General features: G+C 42.1%; 1 protein-coding gene across 7 annotated transcripts in view; it reads left to right on the top strand.

Annotated features, from left to right (window-relative positions):
- The window catches only part of Tbc1d14 (TBC1 domain family member 14), a 108,171-nt gene that overhangs the window by 40,148 nt on the left and 48,128 nt on the right, over positions 1 to 19,895 (top strand). For all 7 annotated transcript variants that reach the window (XM_040746987.1, XM_040746988.1, XM_040746989.1 and 4 more), the window contains one exon: positions 6,962 to 7,082. In XM_040746987.1, coding sequence (XP_040602921.1) covers positions 6,962 to 7,082 — 121 coding nt within the window. The remainder of the gene's footprint in view (positions 1 to 6,961; positions 7,083 to 19,895) is intronic.

Genomic DNA, 19,895 nt, shown 5'->3' with positions numbered 1-19,895 from the left:
TGTGGGCCATGTCCAGTTGAGCAGATGCCATTTATTTTCTGGCACTTGCCTTTCTATATACTCGTAAACCTGTGTTCCTTCTTCTTGTTCCTAAGCATGGCTCTGGCTGTTGTCTTTGGACACTGTCTCCTCAGCCATGGGGGAGGAATTCAGGTTGGTGATGGAGTAGTGCTTGGTACATAACACATTGGGGGTGGGGTGGGGAAAGATAGGGAGCGAGAGAAATGAGAACTGGTTGATAATTTAACAGGTATCTTGACTTCTGTCTTTTACTTCTTCTCCTCCCCTGTGCTGGCATTCTTCCTAGTTGCTTCTTACATCATCCCCTGTATGTCAGTGAGCCATTTTGTTTGGGGCTTCTTGAAGGCTCACCTGCCTGTTTTATGGTCTGTGCTTTGAGCACAGTAGTTGCTCACTAAGTGTGCCTGGGCCTGACTGGGCCTGACTAGCATCATGCTTCCTTATCTTAGTACAGTGGTTCTCAACCTTCCTAATTCTGTGACACTTTAATACAGTTTCTTATGTTGTGATGACTCCCAACCATAAAATTATTTTCATTGATACTTCATAACTGTAATTTTGCTATTGTTATGAATTGTAGTGCAGGATGTAATAAATCTGATATGCAGGATGGTCTTAGGTGACCCCTGTGAAAGGGGTTGAAACTCATAGGCTGAGAACCACGACGTTGGCTAATGGAATTGTGGATGATAGAAAAGAAGCTCAGAAGAAATGTCTACCAAGGTTAGAGCCAGGGTACAGGTCCAGCTTGTGCTGCCCCTCTAATGCCCTTGACCTGCTTGGATGTGCTCCACTGAATGCCTTGCCTTTGGTCCCTGCCACATTCCCTCCAGGCTCAATATGAACGCTGGGCTCCTTTCCTCTGCTACTGCTGTTTTTAGATTGGGGCAGGAGCTCAGCCTTCTGGAAGTACAGCATGAAAGGCCCAGTAAAGAGTTCCTGGGGTGTGCTAATCACATAGGGTGTAGGGATGGCATTCTTCATCAAGCCCCCTCTCAGCCCTGCCCACACTGTCCATGAGGCACAGCAAAGGGTTATACCTGAGTGCAGTGATTTGAGCCAAAGTTTATATGTCAGCACCTGAGCAAACTCATTAGTTCCTCTTCCAAAGGCTTTGGTTTGCGGTGTCTGTGGAATGTCACTGAGTAATTTCATTTTGCCTTTAACTTTTCCCTTGCTAAGGCTACTTCTGATCACCAAGAACTTGTTTGTACTCACTGGAGTTTTAGTTGCTGGGTCTGCAGAAAATTCAAGGACTTAGTGGGGCTTGATTGCCTATGGGAGTTATGCAGTGGGTGTCTGATGTAGTAGGGGAGTGATTCTGTGTGGGAGAGATGCTTTGGGGTGATAAAAAAGTGTTTTGATTTCTAGTGATAGAAATATCTGGCTTTGCAGTGGCCGTTTCTTATTTATAAACTTTAAAACAGATGATACATTTTCATGGTTCACAATTCAGAAAGTACAATGGAGTTTGTGGTAGAAAGTTGCATATGATATCTCGTAACTTGTCACAGAGTAGTGACTGTTAGCAAGTAGTCCATGTCTGGACAAGCAGAGGCTGCCACCTGTATTCTGTGGCTTACCTGATACTGTTAGGATCCTGGCTTTTATCTGTGACAATAGATAATTCTCAGTTTCTAAGAAAATGTTCCTTGTCCTTCTTTTGTTTTTTTTTTTGTTTTTGTTTTTGTTTTTCGTTTTTTTGTTTTTTGAGACAGGATTTCTCTGTATTGTTTTTTGGACCATGTCCTGGAACTCGCTCTGTAGACCAGGCTGGTCTCAAACTCACAGAGATCCACCTGCCTCTGCCTCCCGAGTGCTGGGATTAAAGGCGTGCACCACCACCGCCCGGCTTGTCCTTCCTTCTTAAATCTATTTTTAAATGTGCCACAAACTTTTGGTTTTCACTCTTTATGACATTTAAAAAATAACATTGTGTTTCAGTCACTGCCTTGTCTTCCATTTTTCAGACATTCAGTAGGGACAATGGGTAGTGGCTCCATTGTGTATAGTGCAATCCCAAACCCTTTGTCTGCAGGTAAGGAGAATTTCTGTCTTAGATTTAGTGTTCTTCTTGACACCTAGCACCTAGTCTCCTACTTCCTGTTGTATAGGGTACGGGGGGGGGGTGGCTTAAGAGTAAAGCCTGCTAGGAATTGGAGGAGGCTGGGTGCATGCTGGAACCCTAGTAGGTCCCAGATAAATGTGTCAACAACTGTCTTGTTCCCAATTCCAGTGACATCCTGTGTGTTTCACACTTGTCATTGTACCTTAGAGTTTTTTTCTGGCTTCACAGAAACTGACATACTACTGTTTTGATTATCACTTTGTCTTGAGTGTCTGTGTCTTTACCCAATTTATTAATTAGCTACTGAGATGAAAATAATGACTTTGCCAGCCACTGGATAAAACAGCTACAGCTCAGCTTTGCCTGCCTATGGTTATTTAACCCTCACTTCTAGCTATTAAAATTCATATTTAGTCTCTTGTGCTTGGCTGTGGCTTCACCATTGACACTTCTTCCACTGTCCCCCTACCCTAGTCTTAGTGTCTGAGAGGTTGAGACAACTTCAATAGGATTCTGGAATCACCTTGGTGCAGTCAGCTTCTTGGGCTGGTAGAGGAGATCTGGCTGCTGCTTCTTAGACTACCTTCTTTGGGAACTCCCTGTTCTAACAAACTAGCTCATTCTCTGCAAATTTCTGTGTTTTGGGGGTGCTAAGCATGGACATAGTAACAGTCCCTGCTCTCATTGCTCACTTAATGGAAAACCTTGGAATCATCTGATAGGTGGGGACAGATTTCCTGCAGGCCAAGAATGTGGCTATGCTGGGCTCTTGCCTCCACCTTATTTAACACTCACATCATTTTATTTCCAAACACTGATGGACCTGGGGAGCAGCCTGTGGCATAGGGATGGAGGTGGAGTCGGGCCACATGCCATAAAAAAAAAAACAGGTTCAAGTCACTGACAAGCCTTAAGAACAAGGCTAGTGTGAGGCATTTCTGCCTTCAGGGGGTAGTGCTTGTAGATGTATTTGGGGCCTCAGGTACAGGGCAGTACAGTGCCTGAAGGATAGCTGGAGAAAGGGCTAGGAGTTGTGCACAGGTACGACAAGCCTCTTCCTGGATCGTAGACAAGGCAGCTACTGGAAAGAGGCCTTTCTTCACCTGGGACTTCTGTCATTGAATACAGTTGAGGTCTTGGGAAATATGGCAGGAATGAGGCCTGGAGGCTGCTCAGTCCCAGCCTGCAGAAGAGCTTTTTCCCCAGTCTGAGAACTTTAGAAAGAGGTTGTGCCTCCTCTGTGGAAGGGGGATTTATTTGAGTGAGCATCTGGGAAGAAGTGAGTAGTGAGGAACTAAGACAGGCTTGCATCAGTGCGTGCGTGCGTGCGTGCGTGCGTGTGTGTGTGTGTGTGTGTGTGTGTGTGTGTGTGTGTGCCACATTAGTGTGTGTTCATTAACACACAGGATTTGTGATCTGGGGTCTGAGATGGTCAGGGAGCTATGTGGGCAGTATGGTGAAAGAGTATGTGGGGGCTTCAGGTACTACACTATCTGCTCAATGTTCTGGATCTCTTGGCTCAGAGACTGCTTGGGGGTCAGCAGCTATCTGTCCCTAATGTTTCAAGGTTACTTTGCCTCTTTGAGACATCAATGTATCTTCCCACTGAGCAGCCATGATTTGCTGGGGATAGAGAACAAAGGAGTCCAGCATTTATGGGAATAGTTTTCTCTAAAGTGCTTCTCTGTAGTGGACACTCTCCTCCTGTAGATTATTCCCCACCTTTCCCTCCCTAAGGGCATAGTGGATGCTCTTTCTCCTCTGGTGTCTCCAGTCTCCACTTTCCACTGCCCCTTCTTTTGTGTGTGTGTGTGTGTGTGTGTGTGTGTGTGTGTGTGTGTGTGTGTGTGTGTGTACACAGGCATGTGGAGGCCAAGGTCAACCTGAGGAACTGTCCATCTTGGGGTTTTTGTTTTTGCTTTTTAGACAAGACCTCTTACTGGAACCTGGGACTCACTTATTAGGGTAGCTGGCTAGCCAAGGAGCCCCAGGGACCTACCTGCCTCTGCTTCCTGCATGTGTACCATGCCTGACATTTCATTTAGGTTCTGGGGATTTAATTCTGGTCCTCATGCTTGTATGGCAAGCACTTTATTGACTGAAATGTCCCCTCAGCCTCATGTTGCCCCTTCTTTTCTGGGATCTCCTACTTCTGCCCTGAGATAATCTTTGTTGACCTTGTGGTATAAAAAGGTATAAGATTGTTGTCTCCTTATCTTCAGCATGTGTGACTGTGTGTATTAGTCATATTTCAGTCTCTGTGACAAAACCCCTGAGGAAAACAACTCGGAGGAGAGGACTTAATTTGCCTCATAGTTTCAGAGGCTTCGTTTCTGGGTCAGCTGGCTCCATTACTTCTGGGCTTGTGGTAAGATGAGCAGAAAGCCTTGAGAACAGCAAGAAGGGTCCAGGATTACATAATACCCTTCAAGAGTACTTCCTTTGACCTACTTATAATCAGGCCTTGCCTCCCAATGAATAGCCCATTCAGTTGTGAACTCAACAGTGGGTTAACCCACGATGAAATCAATCACCTTTCATTAATGCCACCAGCTGGAGACCAAGCCTTTGGCACATGAGCCTCTTGTGGGATTTCATATTAAACTCTGACTGTATTGTTAACCATGCTTTTTCATTCCCCCTGCCCCTGCCTCTTTGCAAACACACATGGTGGCCCCTCTACTTGCCAGAAAACACGGTGAACATCTACTGCTTGCTAGATAGACTTCAGGAGTGTAGGGGTGACTTCCCTGCCTCCTGCTAGGGATAAAAAGCAGAGAAGAGGGAATAGAGTCTATGTTAAAGGTACAGCCCAAAGTAATGAGTGCTATGGAAGCAGTACTAGGGCCTTGAACTACTGTGAAGGTCTATTGCTGGGTGGAGACAGGCATTCTAAAGTCTCAAAAGAGTAAACTTGAATACAGCTGCTCCCTGTTCTCTATCCCCTGGGCAGTGTAGGTGGATAGTGACTCATGGGGTCACATAGCCTTGGAAAGGGGCTGCTGAATACTAGGCAAGAGTGGCACCATGGGCATGGGTTCTAAAAGCTGTCCGGACCCTGGGCAGGAGGATTACACTGGTACAACAGAGTTCTGGCTTGTGCCTGCCTGTTCCTGTGTGCTTACAGTGTCTGACTGGGCACTGGCTTTGGTCATGTGACTTTTGGTCACCCAATTCTGAAGGGCACTCTTGTGTGTTCAGAGCACCTGTGTATGGTGCCATTTTATATGTAGCATTGTTATTTAGGTTTTTCAAGGTGTTAACTATAAAAAATATTCAAGATGCTTTCCATAAATCTGTCAAGTTTTGGTTTGTTTGTAAGTTTAAGATCTTAGAGCAACACTAACAAAGCAGCTTTGAATTTTGATGCTCTTTAGTTTTGTCTTCCAGTGTGCAGTCTCAGGCAGCATAGCTTCAGGTGCACCGTTTCATCATCATCTTTCTTTTGTTGGAGTGAATAGCACTATTAATGCTCAGTCTCCCAAAGCACAAGTGCAAGAGCCAGGTGCCCAGATCTCTTCATGTATCCCATACCTGGTTGCTCTGTGAGGTCTCAAATTCCTTCCCTGGACCTGTAGCACTATCCTTCCCTACTGCTACCGCCAGTGCAAGACCTTCCCTTCCCTGTGTCTTGTTATTTACCACCTGTGCCAGCTTCCTTCCCCTGAAAGGGCAGCTGCCCTTCAGCCAGATGTAACCCTTCCAGTAACTCAGGTTCTGGGCGTCCCATGTCCTTAGCATCTGTGGCTGCCTGAGGCTTTACTTGTTTAAATTGCTAAGTCTTTCCTAGATGATGAATGGGTTGGAGCTCTAGAGTGCCCAAAGTTCATTTATTTATTCATTTTTACAAATATAACTAGGAATTAAATTGGACTGTGGAAGTAGATTCCATTATAACTGCAACAAAAACATGGAAAGAAAATAGTGAAACAAGTTCATTCTCATAGTCCCTCCCTTCCTCCCTCCTTTCCTTTTCTATTTCTCCCTCCCCCCTCTTTCCACTCTCTTTTTTTGACAGTCTTGCTATAATGTAGCCCAAGATGGCCTCAGACTTATTACAAAGCCTAGGCTGGTCTTAAACTTGTAAGAATCCTCTTGCTTCAGAATCTAGAATTCTGGGATTATATGTGTCCTGTACCATATCTGGTCATTTGCTTCTTTTTGAAGTTTTTGTCACTTTGTTTTGATATATTTTTAAACTTACTGGAAAGCTGCAGCCATGTCTGCTTTTGGGGAGCCCTGGAGTCCATTTGTGCTAATGACTGCACCTGTACAGTGCATCTGAGAACCAGGCTGATTTATACTGCCAGTTAGGATATGTAGTTTTGGGAGCTTTTGTTTACATGTTGTTGGGAAAGATCTTGAGACCATCTAAGGAATGATGATGGGCTGTATAGATAATTTAAGCTAGAGATTAGCTACTAAAACAACTCTGGTCTGAAAGACTGGCTGTCCTTGAAATGTCAATTTGTAAATGAACTTGTGGATCACAAATGGGGTCTGTCTGTCACTCATTGGAAACTGAGACTAAGGTTACTCTCCTGGTCCAGACTCACAGCTAGTGAATGGCTGAGCCAGGCATTCAGTTCATTTTGGCCAGTTTCTGCTGATATACTTTATCATTGAACACATTTCTTATTCTAAATTTCAGAATTTGCACACATAATGGTTGATCAATAAAAGCTTGTGTCTGAGATCTGTATGTGTGTAGTTCTGTGTGTGTGTAAGCCAAGTGTGAGTTGTTAACGTGTGCTCAAGGCCCATAGTCCCTCTCAAAACAAAGTTTGATTTGTTCATGTCAGCTTGTCTTGGCTGTCGGAGTGTCTCTATAATACCCAGAAATGACCTAGCCCTTTTCTTTTCTTTCTATAGGAATTTGCTTGCTAGAAAACAAAATGCAAGACTTGATAGACAGAGAGACTTGGGATGGAAGCTATTTGGAAAAGTCCCACTTCGAGAGACTGCTCAGAAAGAGTCAAAGAAAACACAAAAGGTAAGCCACTATCTGTGAGGGTGTACTCATGAACCACACTGATGACCCTTGCTGAGGTTTGAAGTTGGAAAGCTCTCTGTATTTGTTACGAGCCTTGGTTCTTTTTTTTTTTTTTTCCGAGACAGGGTTTCTCTGTATTGTTTTGGAGGCTGTCCTGGAACTCGCTCTGTAGACCAGGCTGGCCTCGAACTCAAAGAGATCCACCTGCCTCTGTCTCCCGAGTGCTGGGATTAAAGGCGTGCACCACCAGCGCCTGGTGTGCCTTGGTTCTTAAACTTAAATTGTACTCAGTGTGTGCAGGGATTTAACTCTCTTCACTTCTTTACAGCTTTTAACATACAAACAGGGAAGTTCAGCTGGGCTTTAGATATTTAAACTTGATGAATTTTAGTCAGTCTTTCTAGTAACAGTTGCAGATGTGTTTATTTTTTATTATATATACATATAATATTGTATGTACACACACACACACATATATATAATTATATATTCATTATTTTGTCTGCATGTATCCCTAAAGGCCAGAAGAGGGTACCAGATCTCATTACAGGTGGTTGTGAGCCATAATGTGGTTGTTGGGAATTGAACTCAGGACCTCTGGAAGAGCAGCCAGTGCTCTTAACCTCTGGACCATCTCTCCAGCCCTGCAAATGTGTTTCTAATCAAGATTTTATTGTATTTGATACTGAAGTCTCCTCACATTTCTTAGAGCTTAGATCCTTCATTTTGAGTCAGGTGAAGGTGGCACATGCCTTTAATCCCAGCACTCGGGAGGCAGCAGGCAGATCTCTTTAAGTTCAAGGCTAGCCTGGTCTAAAGAGAGAGTGCCAGGATAGGCTCCAAAGCTACAGAGAAGCCCTGTTTCTAAAACCAAAACAAAAAATCCTTCGTTTTACTCTGGGATATGTGGATTTGGCCATCATGTTCCCAGGCTTTGGGACGACCCTGCCCCGTGCTTACTTATTTATTGTCTTTGAGGGTTGGGATTCAAGTATTCTAGGTCAGGCCTGCACCAACATCCCACTGACTTCCTTGCTCCTCAAGTCTGAAGCCAGGAGTACCTGCTTATCTTCTCAGGGAGAAGCCCATGCCAAATGGTGGCAGCCCCTAGGCAGCCCCGACTATTAGTACCAACAACTTCTTTGGGGCTCTGAACCTGTATACCTTGAAGGTCAGATGTTGCTCAAGTACTGTGGCTCTGAAAATTGTTGCCTTGAGGGTCTGCTGTTGGCCAAGTGGTTGTCCTCAGTAGACTTCTTCCCACCTTAGATTTAAATTCACTGATAGTTGTTCTTTGGATCCTCCTGAGAACCAACTAAAGCTGGTCCTTATGACTAACATTGGGCCTTGAGGAAGGACATGGCCCAGTTCAGGCAGGCAAGATCCACCTAAGGCAGGGCATGGAAAGTAGGCAGGTCTTTCTCCCTGAGGTGGCACAGCTGATAGGGGACCGTTTGCTCAGGGGTTACTATGTGCTAGTTTTAGACAGTACCATTTGTGCTTCTAGTTTTTTATTTAAAACAATGACCCATGATGTTCCTTGAGTCTCAGGTATAAGTGTTGTGTTATAGATGCATCAACTGGGACTAGGCATCCTACTGTCAGTTGTTCTCTTCATTTTTATCAGTTGTGACATTCTGTAATAGTATCCATCTACTGCAAAAAAGATTCTTTGACTATGGGTAAGAGCTATACTTATGTGCAGATAATAAAGATAGGTATCTAGGGGGAGCTGAAGACACCACCAGAGTCTAGAGATTCTATACCAGCAAGACCTAAACACCCTAATGCAGATGAAGCAGAAGGGAATGACCTTAAAAACAAATTAGTGAAAATGATAGAGGCCCTCAAAAAGGATATGAGAAAATCCCTTAAGGAAATAGAAGAAAAAACAAAACAAAAAATACAAGAAATGGAGGAAAAAACAAACCAACAAATGCAAGAAAGGGAGGGAAAGACAAAGCAAAAATTACAAGAAACAATTAAAACAGTGCAAGGGTTGAAAGCTGAAATAGAGACAGTAAAAAAAAACACAGTCTGAAGGAATGCTGGAAATAGAAAAGCTGGGGAAATGGTCAGGTACTACAAATGCAAGCATAACCAACAGAATACAAGAGATGGAAGAGAGAATCTCAGGTGTTGAAGACACACTAGGAGAAATAGATTCATCGACTAAAGAAAATCTTTTTTTTTCCTGGTTTTACGAGACAGAGTTTCTCTGTATTGTTTGGGAGGCTGTCGGACCAGCTCGGCCTTGAACTCACAGAGATCCGCCTGCCTCTGCCTCCCGAGTGCTGGGATTAAAGGCGTGTGCCACCACCGCCTGGCTGACTAAAGAAAATCTTAAGTTCAACAAATACATAACACAAAATATCCAGGAAATATGGGACACCATGAGAAGACCAAACCTAAGAATAATAGGTATAGAAGAAGGTGAAGAAACCCACCTCAAAGGTGCAGAAAACATATTCAATAATCCCACTTTACCAACAGCCAAAAGAGAAAAGGGGTGGAAATCCACATACAATTCTACCACCAACAACCATTCCAAAACAAGAATGAGCAATCAATGGTCATTAATATCCCTCAATATTAATGGTCTTAACTCGCCCATAAAAAGACACAGGCTAAGAAACTCAATTCACACATAAAACCTCACACACTTGTAGTGGGAAACCTCCACACCCCACTCTCACCACTAGACAGGACTACCAGACAGAAACTTAACAAAGAAACAAAGGAACTAATTAATAGAAGTTATGACCCAGTTGGGTTTAACAGACATCTATGAAACATTCCATCCAAATACAAAAGAATATACCTTCTTCTCAGTGCCACATGGAACCTTCTCAAAAATCAACCACACACTTGGCAACATAGCAAACCTCAACAGGTATAAAAAGTTGGGATAACTACATGTATCTTATCATACCACCATGCTTTAACGTTAGAATTCAGCAACAACACAAATTGCAGAAACCCTATAAACTCATGGAAATTGAACAATGTGCAATTGCACCACTCCTGGGTCAAAGAAGAAATAAAAAAGAAATTAAAGACTTCCTAGAATTCAATGAGAATGAAGACACAACATACCCAAACTTGTGGGACACTTTGAAAACAATGCTAAGAGGAAAGTTCATAACACTAAGTGCCCACATGAAAAAACTAGAGAATAGTCACACTAGAGAATTAACAGCACAACTGAAAGCTCTAGAACAAAAAGAAGCAAACTCACCCCAGAGGAGTAGAAGCCAGGAAATAATCAAGTTGAGGACTGAACTCAGTAAAGTAGAAACTAGAAAAACAATATAAAGAATCAATGTTATGAAGAGTTGGTTCTTGGAGAAAACCACTAGAAAACCACAAGCTAGACAAACCTTTATCCAAACTTATGAAACAGCAGAGTGTGAACATGTAAATCAACAAAATCAGAAGTGAAAAGGGGGACATAACAACGGACACTGAGAAAATCCAGAGAATCATCAGGTCATACTTTGAAAACCTGTACTCCATAAAATTTGAAAATTTAAAGGAAATGTACAATTTTCTGAATAGCTATCACTTGCCAAGATTAAATCAAGCACAGATAAGCAATTTAAATACATCTGTTACTCCTAAAGAAATAGAAACAGTCATCAAAAGTTTCCCAACCAAAAAAAGCCTGGGTTCAGATGGCCTCAGTGCAGAATTCTACCAGAAATTCAAAGATCAGCTTATACCAATTCTCTTCAAAGTATCCCATGCAATAGAAGCAGAAGAGTCTTTGCCAAACTCTTTTTACGAGGCCTCAATAACCTTGATACCCAAGCCACACAAAGACACAACTAAGAAAGAGAGCTTCAGACCAATATCCCTCATGAACATTGATGCAAAACTAATCAATAAAATACTGGCAAATTGGATCCAAGAACACATCAGAAAAATCATCCACCATGATCAAGTAGGTTTCATACCAGAGATGGAGGGATGGTTCAACATATGAAAATGCATCAATGTAATCCACCATATAAACAAGGTGAGAAACAAAAATTGCATGATCATCTCACTAGATGCTGAAAAAGCCTTTGACAAAATCCAACACCCATTCATGATAAAGGTCTTGTAGAAAGCAGAGCTAACAGGAACATACCTAAACATAATAAAAGCTATATACAGCACACCAACAGCCAACATCAAACTAAATGGACAGAAACTCAAAGCAATTCCTCTAAAATCAGGAACAAGACAAGGCTGTCCACTCTCCATACCTCTTCAATACTGTACTTGAAGTTCTAGCTAGAGCAGTAGGACAACAAAATGAGATCAAGGGGATACAAGTTGGAAAGGAAGAGGTTAAACTTTCACTATTTGCAGATGATATGATAGTTTATATAAGTGACCCGAAAAAACTCCATCAGGGAACCCCTGCAGCTGATAAATTCCTTCAGCAAAGTGGCAGGATATAAGTTCAACTCAAGAAAATCAGTTGCCCTACTATATACAGACAATAAAAGGGCCGAGAAAGAAATCAGAGAAACATCACCCTTTACAATTGCCACAAACAACATAAAATACCTTGGGGTAATGCTAACCAAACAAGTGAAAGACTTGTATCGCAAGAACTTTGAGTCTTCAAAGAAATAAATTAAATAAGACACCAGAAAATGGAAAGATCTCCCATGCTCTTGGTTAGGTAGGATCAACCTCGTAAAAATGGCAATCTTATCAAAAGCAATCTACAGATTCAATGCAATCCCCATTAAAATCCCAGCACAATTCTTCACAGACCTTGGAAGAACAATTCTCAACTTTATATGGAAAAACAAAAGACCCAGGATAGCCAAAACAACCCTGTTCAACAAAGGAACGTCTAGAGGCATCACCATTTCTGACTTCAAGCTCTATTATAGAACTATAGTCCTGAAAACAGCTTGGTATTGACACAAAAATAGACAGGTAAACAAATGGAATCGAATTGAAAACCCTGACATTAACCCACATACGCATGAACACTTGGTTTTTGACAAAGAAGCTAAAATTATACAATGGAAAAAAGAAAGCATCTTCAACAAACAGAGCTGGCATAACTGGATGCTGGCATGTAGAAGCCTGCAGATAGATCCATGTCTATCACTATGCACAAAACTTAAGTCCAAATGGATCAAAGACCTCAACATAAACCCAGTCACACTGAACCTCTTAGAAGAGAAAGTGGGGGTATCCTTGAACGAATTGGTACAGGAGACCACTTCCTGAACGTAACACCAGTAGCACAGACACTGAGATCAACAATTACTAAATGGGACCTCCTGAAACTGAGAAGCTTCTGCAAGGCAAAGGACACAGTCAACAAGACAAAAGGCAGCCCACAGAATGGGAAAAGATCTTCACTAACCCCACATCTGACAGAGGGCTGATCTCCAAAATTTACAAAGAACTCAAGAAACAAGTCTCCAAAGCACCAAAGGATCCAGTTGAAAAGTGGGGTACAGAATTCTCAATAGAGGAGTCTAAAATGGCTGAGAGACACTTAAGAAAGTGCTCAGTATCCCGAGCAATCAGGGAAATGCAAATCAAAACAACTCTGAGATATCATCTTACTCCTGTCAGAATGACTAAAATCAAAAACACCAATGATGGTTTATGCTGGAGAGGTTGTGGAAAAAGGAGAGTGCTGGTGGGAGTGCCAACTGGTACAGCCATTATGGATATCAAATATGGAGATTCCTCAGGACAATGGAAATCAGTCTACCACAAGACCCAGCAATTCCAGTCTTAGGCATATATCCAAAAGATGCACATTCATACAACAAGGACGTCTATTCCACTATGTTTATAGCAACACTATTTGTAATAGCCAGAACCTGGAAGCAATCTAGATGCCCCTCAACTGTAGACTGAATAGAGAAAATGTGGTACATTTACACAATGGAGAACTACTCAGCAGAAAAAACCAACAATGGAATCTTGAAATTTGCAGGCAAATGGACAGCACTAGAAGAAACCATTCTGAGTGAGGTAACCCAGCCACAAAAAGACAAACATGGTATGTACTCACTCATATATGGACTTTAGACATGGATCAGGGGAGTTCCAGCCTACAATCCCACTGCCAGAGAGTCTGGAAAACAGGAAGGGCCCTAAGAGAGATATGCATGGTACTCTAGAGAAGGTGGAATAAGGCAAGATCTCCTGAGCAGATTGGGAGCATGGGAGGAGGGGAGAGGGAGCCAGGAAAAAGAGAGGGGGAAAAGAGGAGGGGAGAGGAATACATGGGGGAGTAGGCAGGTTGAGTCGGAGGAAGAATATAGGAGAGCAGGATGAGAGATACCATAATAGAGGGAGTCATTTTAGGTTTGAGGAGAGAGCTGACACTAGTGAGATTTCCAGAGATCTACAAGGATGATACCAACTGGCAAACTAAGCAATAGTGAAGAGACTACCTTAAATGCCGCTCCCTGATAATGAGTTTGACGACTCTCTTATATATACCATCCTAGAACCTCCATGACAGACAGAAGCAGACACCTACAGCTAAACACTGAACTGAACTCCTAGAACAAAGGGGTCAAGACTGGGCTGGTGAAACCCAGAGAAACAGCTGACCTGAATAAGGGGGAGCTCTTGAACATAACATGTTCTATGTCTTTTTCTATTATGTTAATTGTTCTTTAGCTCTCCTCTCTCTCTCAACATTGCCTTCCCTGCCCAGATAACAAAGGGGGTAGAAATTTTAAGAGCCAGAGGACTAGGACATCTGCTGCAAGATAGTACATATGCAAATGACAGGGAACTGAACCCATCAAATCTTATCAGTATTGTCATCTAAACAGGACCTGTACAGTAACACTACCAGTTGACAGCCTATCACGATGGGGGGAATATCGACAGGTCCTCCCCCTAGATGAAGAGCTGCAAGTAACTGATGACTACTGAGAGAGTAAGAATCAGTCTTTTCCAGAGATTAACCCCCTGATGGGTTATCTAATCCCAAGTGGCCATCCCTAAACACATAGACATTTGAGCAATACTGAATGGACTCAGCAAATTGTATGTGTATATACATATAATATATATTATGTATATGTAATAAAATAGTTAAAGAAAACATTGTGCATTTGAGAGAAAGTAGGGGGACACACAGGAATACTTGGGAGGGGAAAGGGTGCTGTAGGAAGGATGTACACGCAGTGCCCTTCTCATAAAACAGAATAAAACTTCCCCCACCTTAGGAGGAAGATGCAGTCATTGTCTTCAGCTTACTGAGGACATGTGGAGATGCAGAGGCTGAGTGACTTGTGCAGAGTCCTCATAGTTAGAGAATTGTAGAGCTGAAATGCCATCCCATGCAGTCAGGAACCAGAACTAGTCAGGTGGTGAATGATATGAGCCCCGAGAGTTGAGCCTCAGGAACAGAGGAGAGGTTGTCTGTGATCTGAGTGGTGTGCTGGTGTCCCTCTCTGATGGGGGTACTTTCTTTAGCATAGTGTGGTAGGTAAGCTTACTTGCAAGTCCACGTTGGGGAAGAGGGTATCTGGCCCAGCTGAGGTCATTGTGGAGTGCCAAGAACAGGGCTGATGACTCTTAGGTATAGGGTATGCAAGGGTGAGACAGGTTTCCACACAGTGAATTTTCATATTTTTGCAAATAAAATTTATAGGAATATTGTCTACCATTTCCCTGGAAGACTCACTAAGGTTATCACTGTTGGAATTTATCTTTATAAATTATTACATTTTGGTTTTGAGTCATTGTGGAGGCTTTTTAAGTGAACGACGACAATTAAATATGAGTTTGTATGCAAAACTCAGCTGTAACTTTTCTAGGAGATGAAGTAACGGTACTGTTGTAAAGAATCTACACTTAAGGAGGAATGACAAATATGTTAATAGACATCCATATGGCTCCTGAGATCTCTTGTTTCATGTATTATCTGCTCTGGATTCTTATTGGTGAACTGGAATGCCTAGGCCAGCTGGCTGTGCAGTAACACGGCTCTGCTGAGAAGACCTTTGGCTTTAGCTATCAATAATGAAAAAAGTAACCGTACCCCCATGCATGAGTCACACAGTCCTGCCTGGGACCTGTTTGTATATCCTTTGTGTTTGGCCCTCTCATCTCTCATCCCAAGATGGCAAGGCCAGAGAGGGAGCCAGGGTCAGGTCTCCTGGGCACCAGTGGCTTGAGCTGGCTTCTGTTGCTACTGTTAGTGCTGACTTTGCAGAGGCCAGAGTTGGATCCTTGATTGTCTATACTTGTGATCTGATATGGTGATAGTAAACCTGTTTAGAGCTAAATCATAAACAAATGTCCAGGATTCTCTGTATTCTTTTTCTTAGTCTGGAATTTTTTTCTTTCTTAGAGAAGCATCATCAGATGGTGCTTTAAGAACTTAACTTTGGAGCTGCTGTGATGGCTCAGTGGGTGAAGGTACTTGCTGTGAGTGCAATCTATGGGATCCACATAGTGGAAGGAGAGAACTGTCTCTTGAAAGTTGTATTTTGACCTCTGCACAGAGGCACATGTGTACCAACACACAAGTGCACATACACACACACACACACAAACATACACACACAAAAGTGTGCTGGTTCTTTCTGAGGCAGCTGCTGGTTATGGCAAGCATAGGCTTACAAATTCAGTGTTAGCTTTGTATACCCAGGATCATCTTAGATGGTCTTCCAGAATCAAGTCAGTGTTTAGATATTAGAGAACCTCAGAAAGTAGTAAATCCAGAGCAGCTTGGAGTAACATTCATTCTCCTGTGCTCTGGTTTCTGAGAGCTCTAGGACATAAAAGGTTTACATATTACAGGAAGGATATGTCTGGCTGAAATCCTACAATTTTTAAAACAATAAGAAAACAATCTTGATTTTCATCAATACTCTGCTCAGTAAGTAAAGGCACTTGCCACCACGTCTAATTTCTAACCCCAGGACATGGTAAAAAGAGAGAAGCAACTCTTACAAGTTAGTTTCTGACTTCCACTTGTGTGGCATAGCACGTGCATGTATATACACATTAAAATTTTAAAGGAGAAATAAATAGAACAAGGTCCCAGTTCCAGGTATAGCAGAGTAAGCATGTACCACTTCTGCTTGCCCAGTAAACACACTGTTTGAACAGAGTGCACAGGACATCTGCTGTCTGGTGCTGGAGAACACATGGTAGCAGGACTGTTCAAGAAGACCCTAACTCAGAGTAATGCTGAATTGAAACAGAATTTATGGATTTTTTCCCTCTCTGACATTTTTATCCTGAACTCAGGCAGACCAAATGCAAAAAGAAGTGTTAACATACAGAGAGCACCAGAAGGGAGCCTGTGACTGGGGGAAGAATGAGTCCAATGCTGAGAGATAGGCAGAGACTCCCCTTTGCATTATTTTCCCTCTGTTACTAAAAAGGGCTTATTTACTTCATTATTTATGTGTATGAGTGTTTTGCCTCCCTGTATGTATGTATACCACATGTTTGACTGGTGCCCAAGGAGATCATTAGATGACGATAGAACCACTGGGATTGAAGACATACACAGTTTTGAACCACCATGTGGCTGCTTGTGGTTGAACCTGGGTCCTCTTAGCTGAGCCGACTCTCCAGTCCTCCTCTCTCTGTTCTTTCCAATCTAGTGCTCATACAGTTTCATGGCAGTACTCACAGTGTCTAACAGGAGCCTAACATTGTCAGGAGGGAAAGCTGGTAAGAGAAGGAGATTGTACCTCTGGTTTGTCCTCTCTCACCAACACAGTTGTGGGGAGACTCAGGGAACCAGAAGACACTGGTGATTACAAAGAGATGTGAGGGAAAGTGACTTCTTTAAAGTTGCTATGACTCCTGGATTTCCTGTCACTGTCTGTCTGGGTACATAGCTCTGACCCTAAGAAGTTTAAGTAGAACTGAATGGATAGAGCACATGCAAATCTCTGACTGGCCACTGGGTGGTGCACATGCAAGACAGAGTCAAAGTGCTGAAAACTGAGTTTGGAACCACAATTTGATAGAAAAACTGGCTGGAACTTGTAGGTCTTTATGTCTGGAATCCAAATAGGTTACAACAGTGTCAGCATTTACACAAGGCCAAGTCTTGTAACGTAGTGTTTGAATAGTCTATGGGCTGGAGAATTGGCTCAGTGGTTAAGAGCACTTGTTTTTTGCAAAGGACCTGGGTTCTATTCCCAGCACCCACATGGAGGCTCACCACTTCCTCAGCACCAAGCATGCATTTGGTACACAGACATAATGCAGGCAAAACACTTAACACACAAAATAAATCTGAAAAAATATTAAAAAATAAAATTCCAGTATATAGTTCAAAATCATTGGGCTTAAGTTCTAGGTTGTCTTTTGATGACCAGTAGACTTCAATCCTAAAAGCAATGCATGTTGGGATTGTGTAGGACTTTAAAGAACCTCCAGCAAGAAGGGTAGACACTCTTGAGAGTGGAAGACAGAAAAGTTTATTTGAGAAATAGAAAATATAAGAAATAAATGAACATTTATAACAGAAAAATACTAGCAGACCACTCAGTAGCAGAACAAACACATTAGGAAAAGGGTAAGTTTTAAGGCAGATTAGTAGAACTTATGCAGTCTAACAGTACTGATTAAAAGAAGGTCAATAAAGTAATATAATCTTGAACATAGGAGACACCACTAAAATGTTTTAAAATCCAGCAAGATGGAGATGGTTTAGCAGGTGTAGGTGCTTGGATACATGTCTTACATCCTGAGTTGAATTCCTAGACTTAATACTGTTGTAGGGAACCAACTTCTAAAAATTGTCCCCTGGCTTTCACAATGCTCCATGGACATATGTGCCTATACTCACACACAGTCACATACACAATAAATTATTTTAAAAATTAGAAAGTAGAAGCCATGCCGGGCGGTGGTGGCGCATGCCTTTAATCCCAGCACTCGGGAGGCAGAGGCAGGCGGATCTCTGTGAGTTCGAGGCCGGGCTGGACCGATAGCCTCCAAGACAATACAGAGAAACCCTGTTTCGTAAAAACCAAAAAAAAAAAAAAAAAAAAAAAAAAGTAGAAGCCCAGATCACTGAAGTCTGGATTTGTGCCATGGAAGACTCAGGAGAGAGAATGCATTACTTAAAAAAAAAAAAAACTAGAATAAGTAAATGACTTGGCCAGGTGGTGGTGGCGCAAGCCTTTATCCCAGCACTCAGGAGGCAGAAGCAGGCGGACCTCTGTGAGTTCGAGGCCAGCCTGGTCTACAAAGCTACATAGAGAAACCCTTTCTTGAAAAAAAGTAAATGACTGTGTCCCAAATTTGTAAAATACATAAACCTACAGATTTAAATCAGTCAAGTCAGTGACCCCATAAACAGGTTAAGTTCTAAGAAGCCCATGACTTGACAAGTTGTATCCAACTGCTGAAAATAAAGGCAAAAAGTCCTACACACATCTAGAGAAAAACAGGGCATTACTTACTATGAATTTCTCATCAGAAACCACAGAGGGGGCTGGAGAAATGATGGCTCAGCAATCAGAGCAGCTACTGCACTTGCAAATGACCATAGTTAAGTTCACAACACCCAGGTTAGGCGGCTCAGCCACCAGTAACTTGTGCTCCAAAGAACCAATGTCCTCTTTTGAGCCTTTACTAGCACACGCAGACACTTGCACAAAACTCCTACCTACATTCCCACAATTAGAAATACATTAAAAATCTAAAAAAACCCAAAATACACACACATCAAGGGAATCAATATTTTTGGATTTGTTGAGAGAAAATAATTGCTAACTGAGAGTGTTGTATCAAGAACAAAGGTGAAAGGAAAGTGTTCTCAGATGAAGACTAAGAGCATTTGCCGCCAGGAGCCTTGTTGAAAGAGGGTTGGCCAAAGGCTATACTTTCAGGGATCATTTTTTAGTTTGTATAAGAGTTGGCCACTGGAGGTTCATTGTACTAGAAGGAATCTTGGAACATAGGAAGAAAATTACATACACATATTTCAGCTCTGGGGTCAACCACTAAACTATGTTGAAAGATGACCAAAAACATGATAAATAAATTAAAATGGAAATACAAAATTCAGAAAACTTAAAATGAAGGTAGAAACAGGAAAGAACAAAGAAAAAACAAGAAAGATGACATTTAAATTAGACATACCACATTACATTGCATACAGATGACCTAAGCACACCAATGCAGTCAAAGAGGCTTGAAAAAAAGTAACTCAATTCTGTCATCTACAAGGAACTCTTCTAATATCCAGTATGTAAGATAACACTCTTAAGTGGTAGAATTTGTGCTTAGTGTGTATGAAGCCCTGGATTCAATCTTTAGCACCTCCCTTAAGGTAGACCTATTAATGTCATAAAAAGTAAAACCTGAACTTCAATGACAGTTCCCAGATATAAAGAGGACTGTTGCCTAATGAAGACCATATAGCTCTGAGTGTTTCTGCACCTAATGACTAATGCAAATCCACCAAACAGAGATCAGAAAACTGGATCTGTCTACTTTACAAGTGGAGGGCCAGGGCTGCTCTAAGACCTGTGAGAAGGAGCAGCTGCAGACAGAGCAAACCAGGATATGGAGAATCTGAACATTACTTTCCAGCAGCTGAATGACCTGTCCAGAACATCCCTCAAATAGTAGCCGTCCCCAGTGCATGTGGAGCATTCACCAGATGTGTGGGTCATAAAAGAAACTTTAAAGATTCAAAAGGATTAAAGTTAAGTAAAATACATTTCTAACTACAGTGTTATTAGACTACAAAACAGTATCAAATATTAAGAACATCTCTTTAAATGTGGATATTAAATAACTAGCAAACTTCTGAGGAATCCACAAGGAAAATTAGAAAAT

This window comes from Mesocricetus auratus, unplaced genomic scaffold, assembly GCF_017639785.1.
Source record: "Mesocricetus auratus isolate SY011 unplaced genomic scaffold, BCM_Maur_2.0 Super-Scaffold_100006, whole genome shotgun sequence".
Taxonomy (NCBI): domain Eukaryota; kingdom Metazoa; phylum Chordata; class Mammalia; order Rodentia; family Cricetidae; genus Mesocricetus; species Mesocricetus auratus.
Note: the sequence above shows the minus strand (reverse complement) of the source record. Positions and strands in the feature narration are given on the sequence as shown.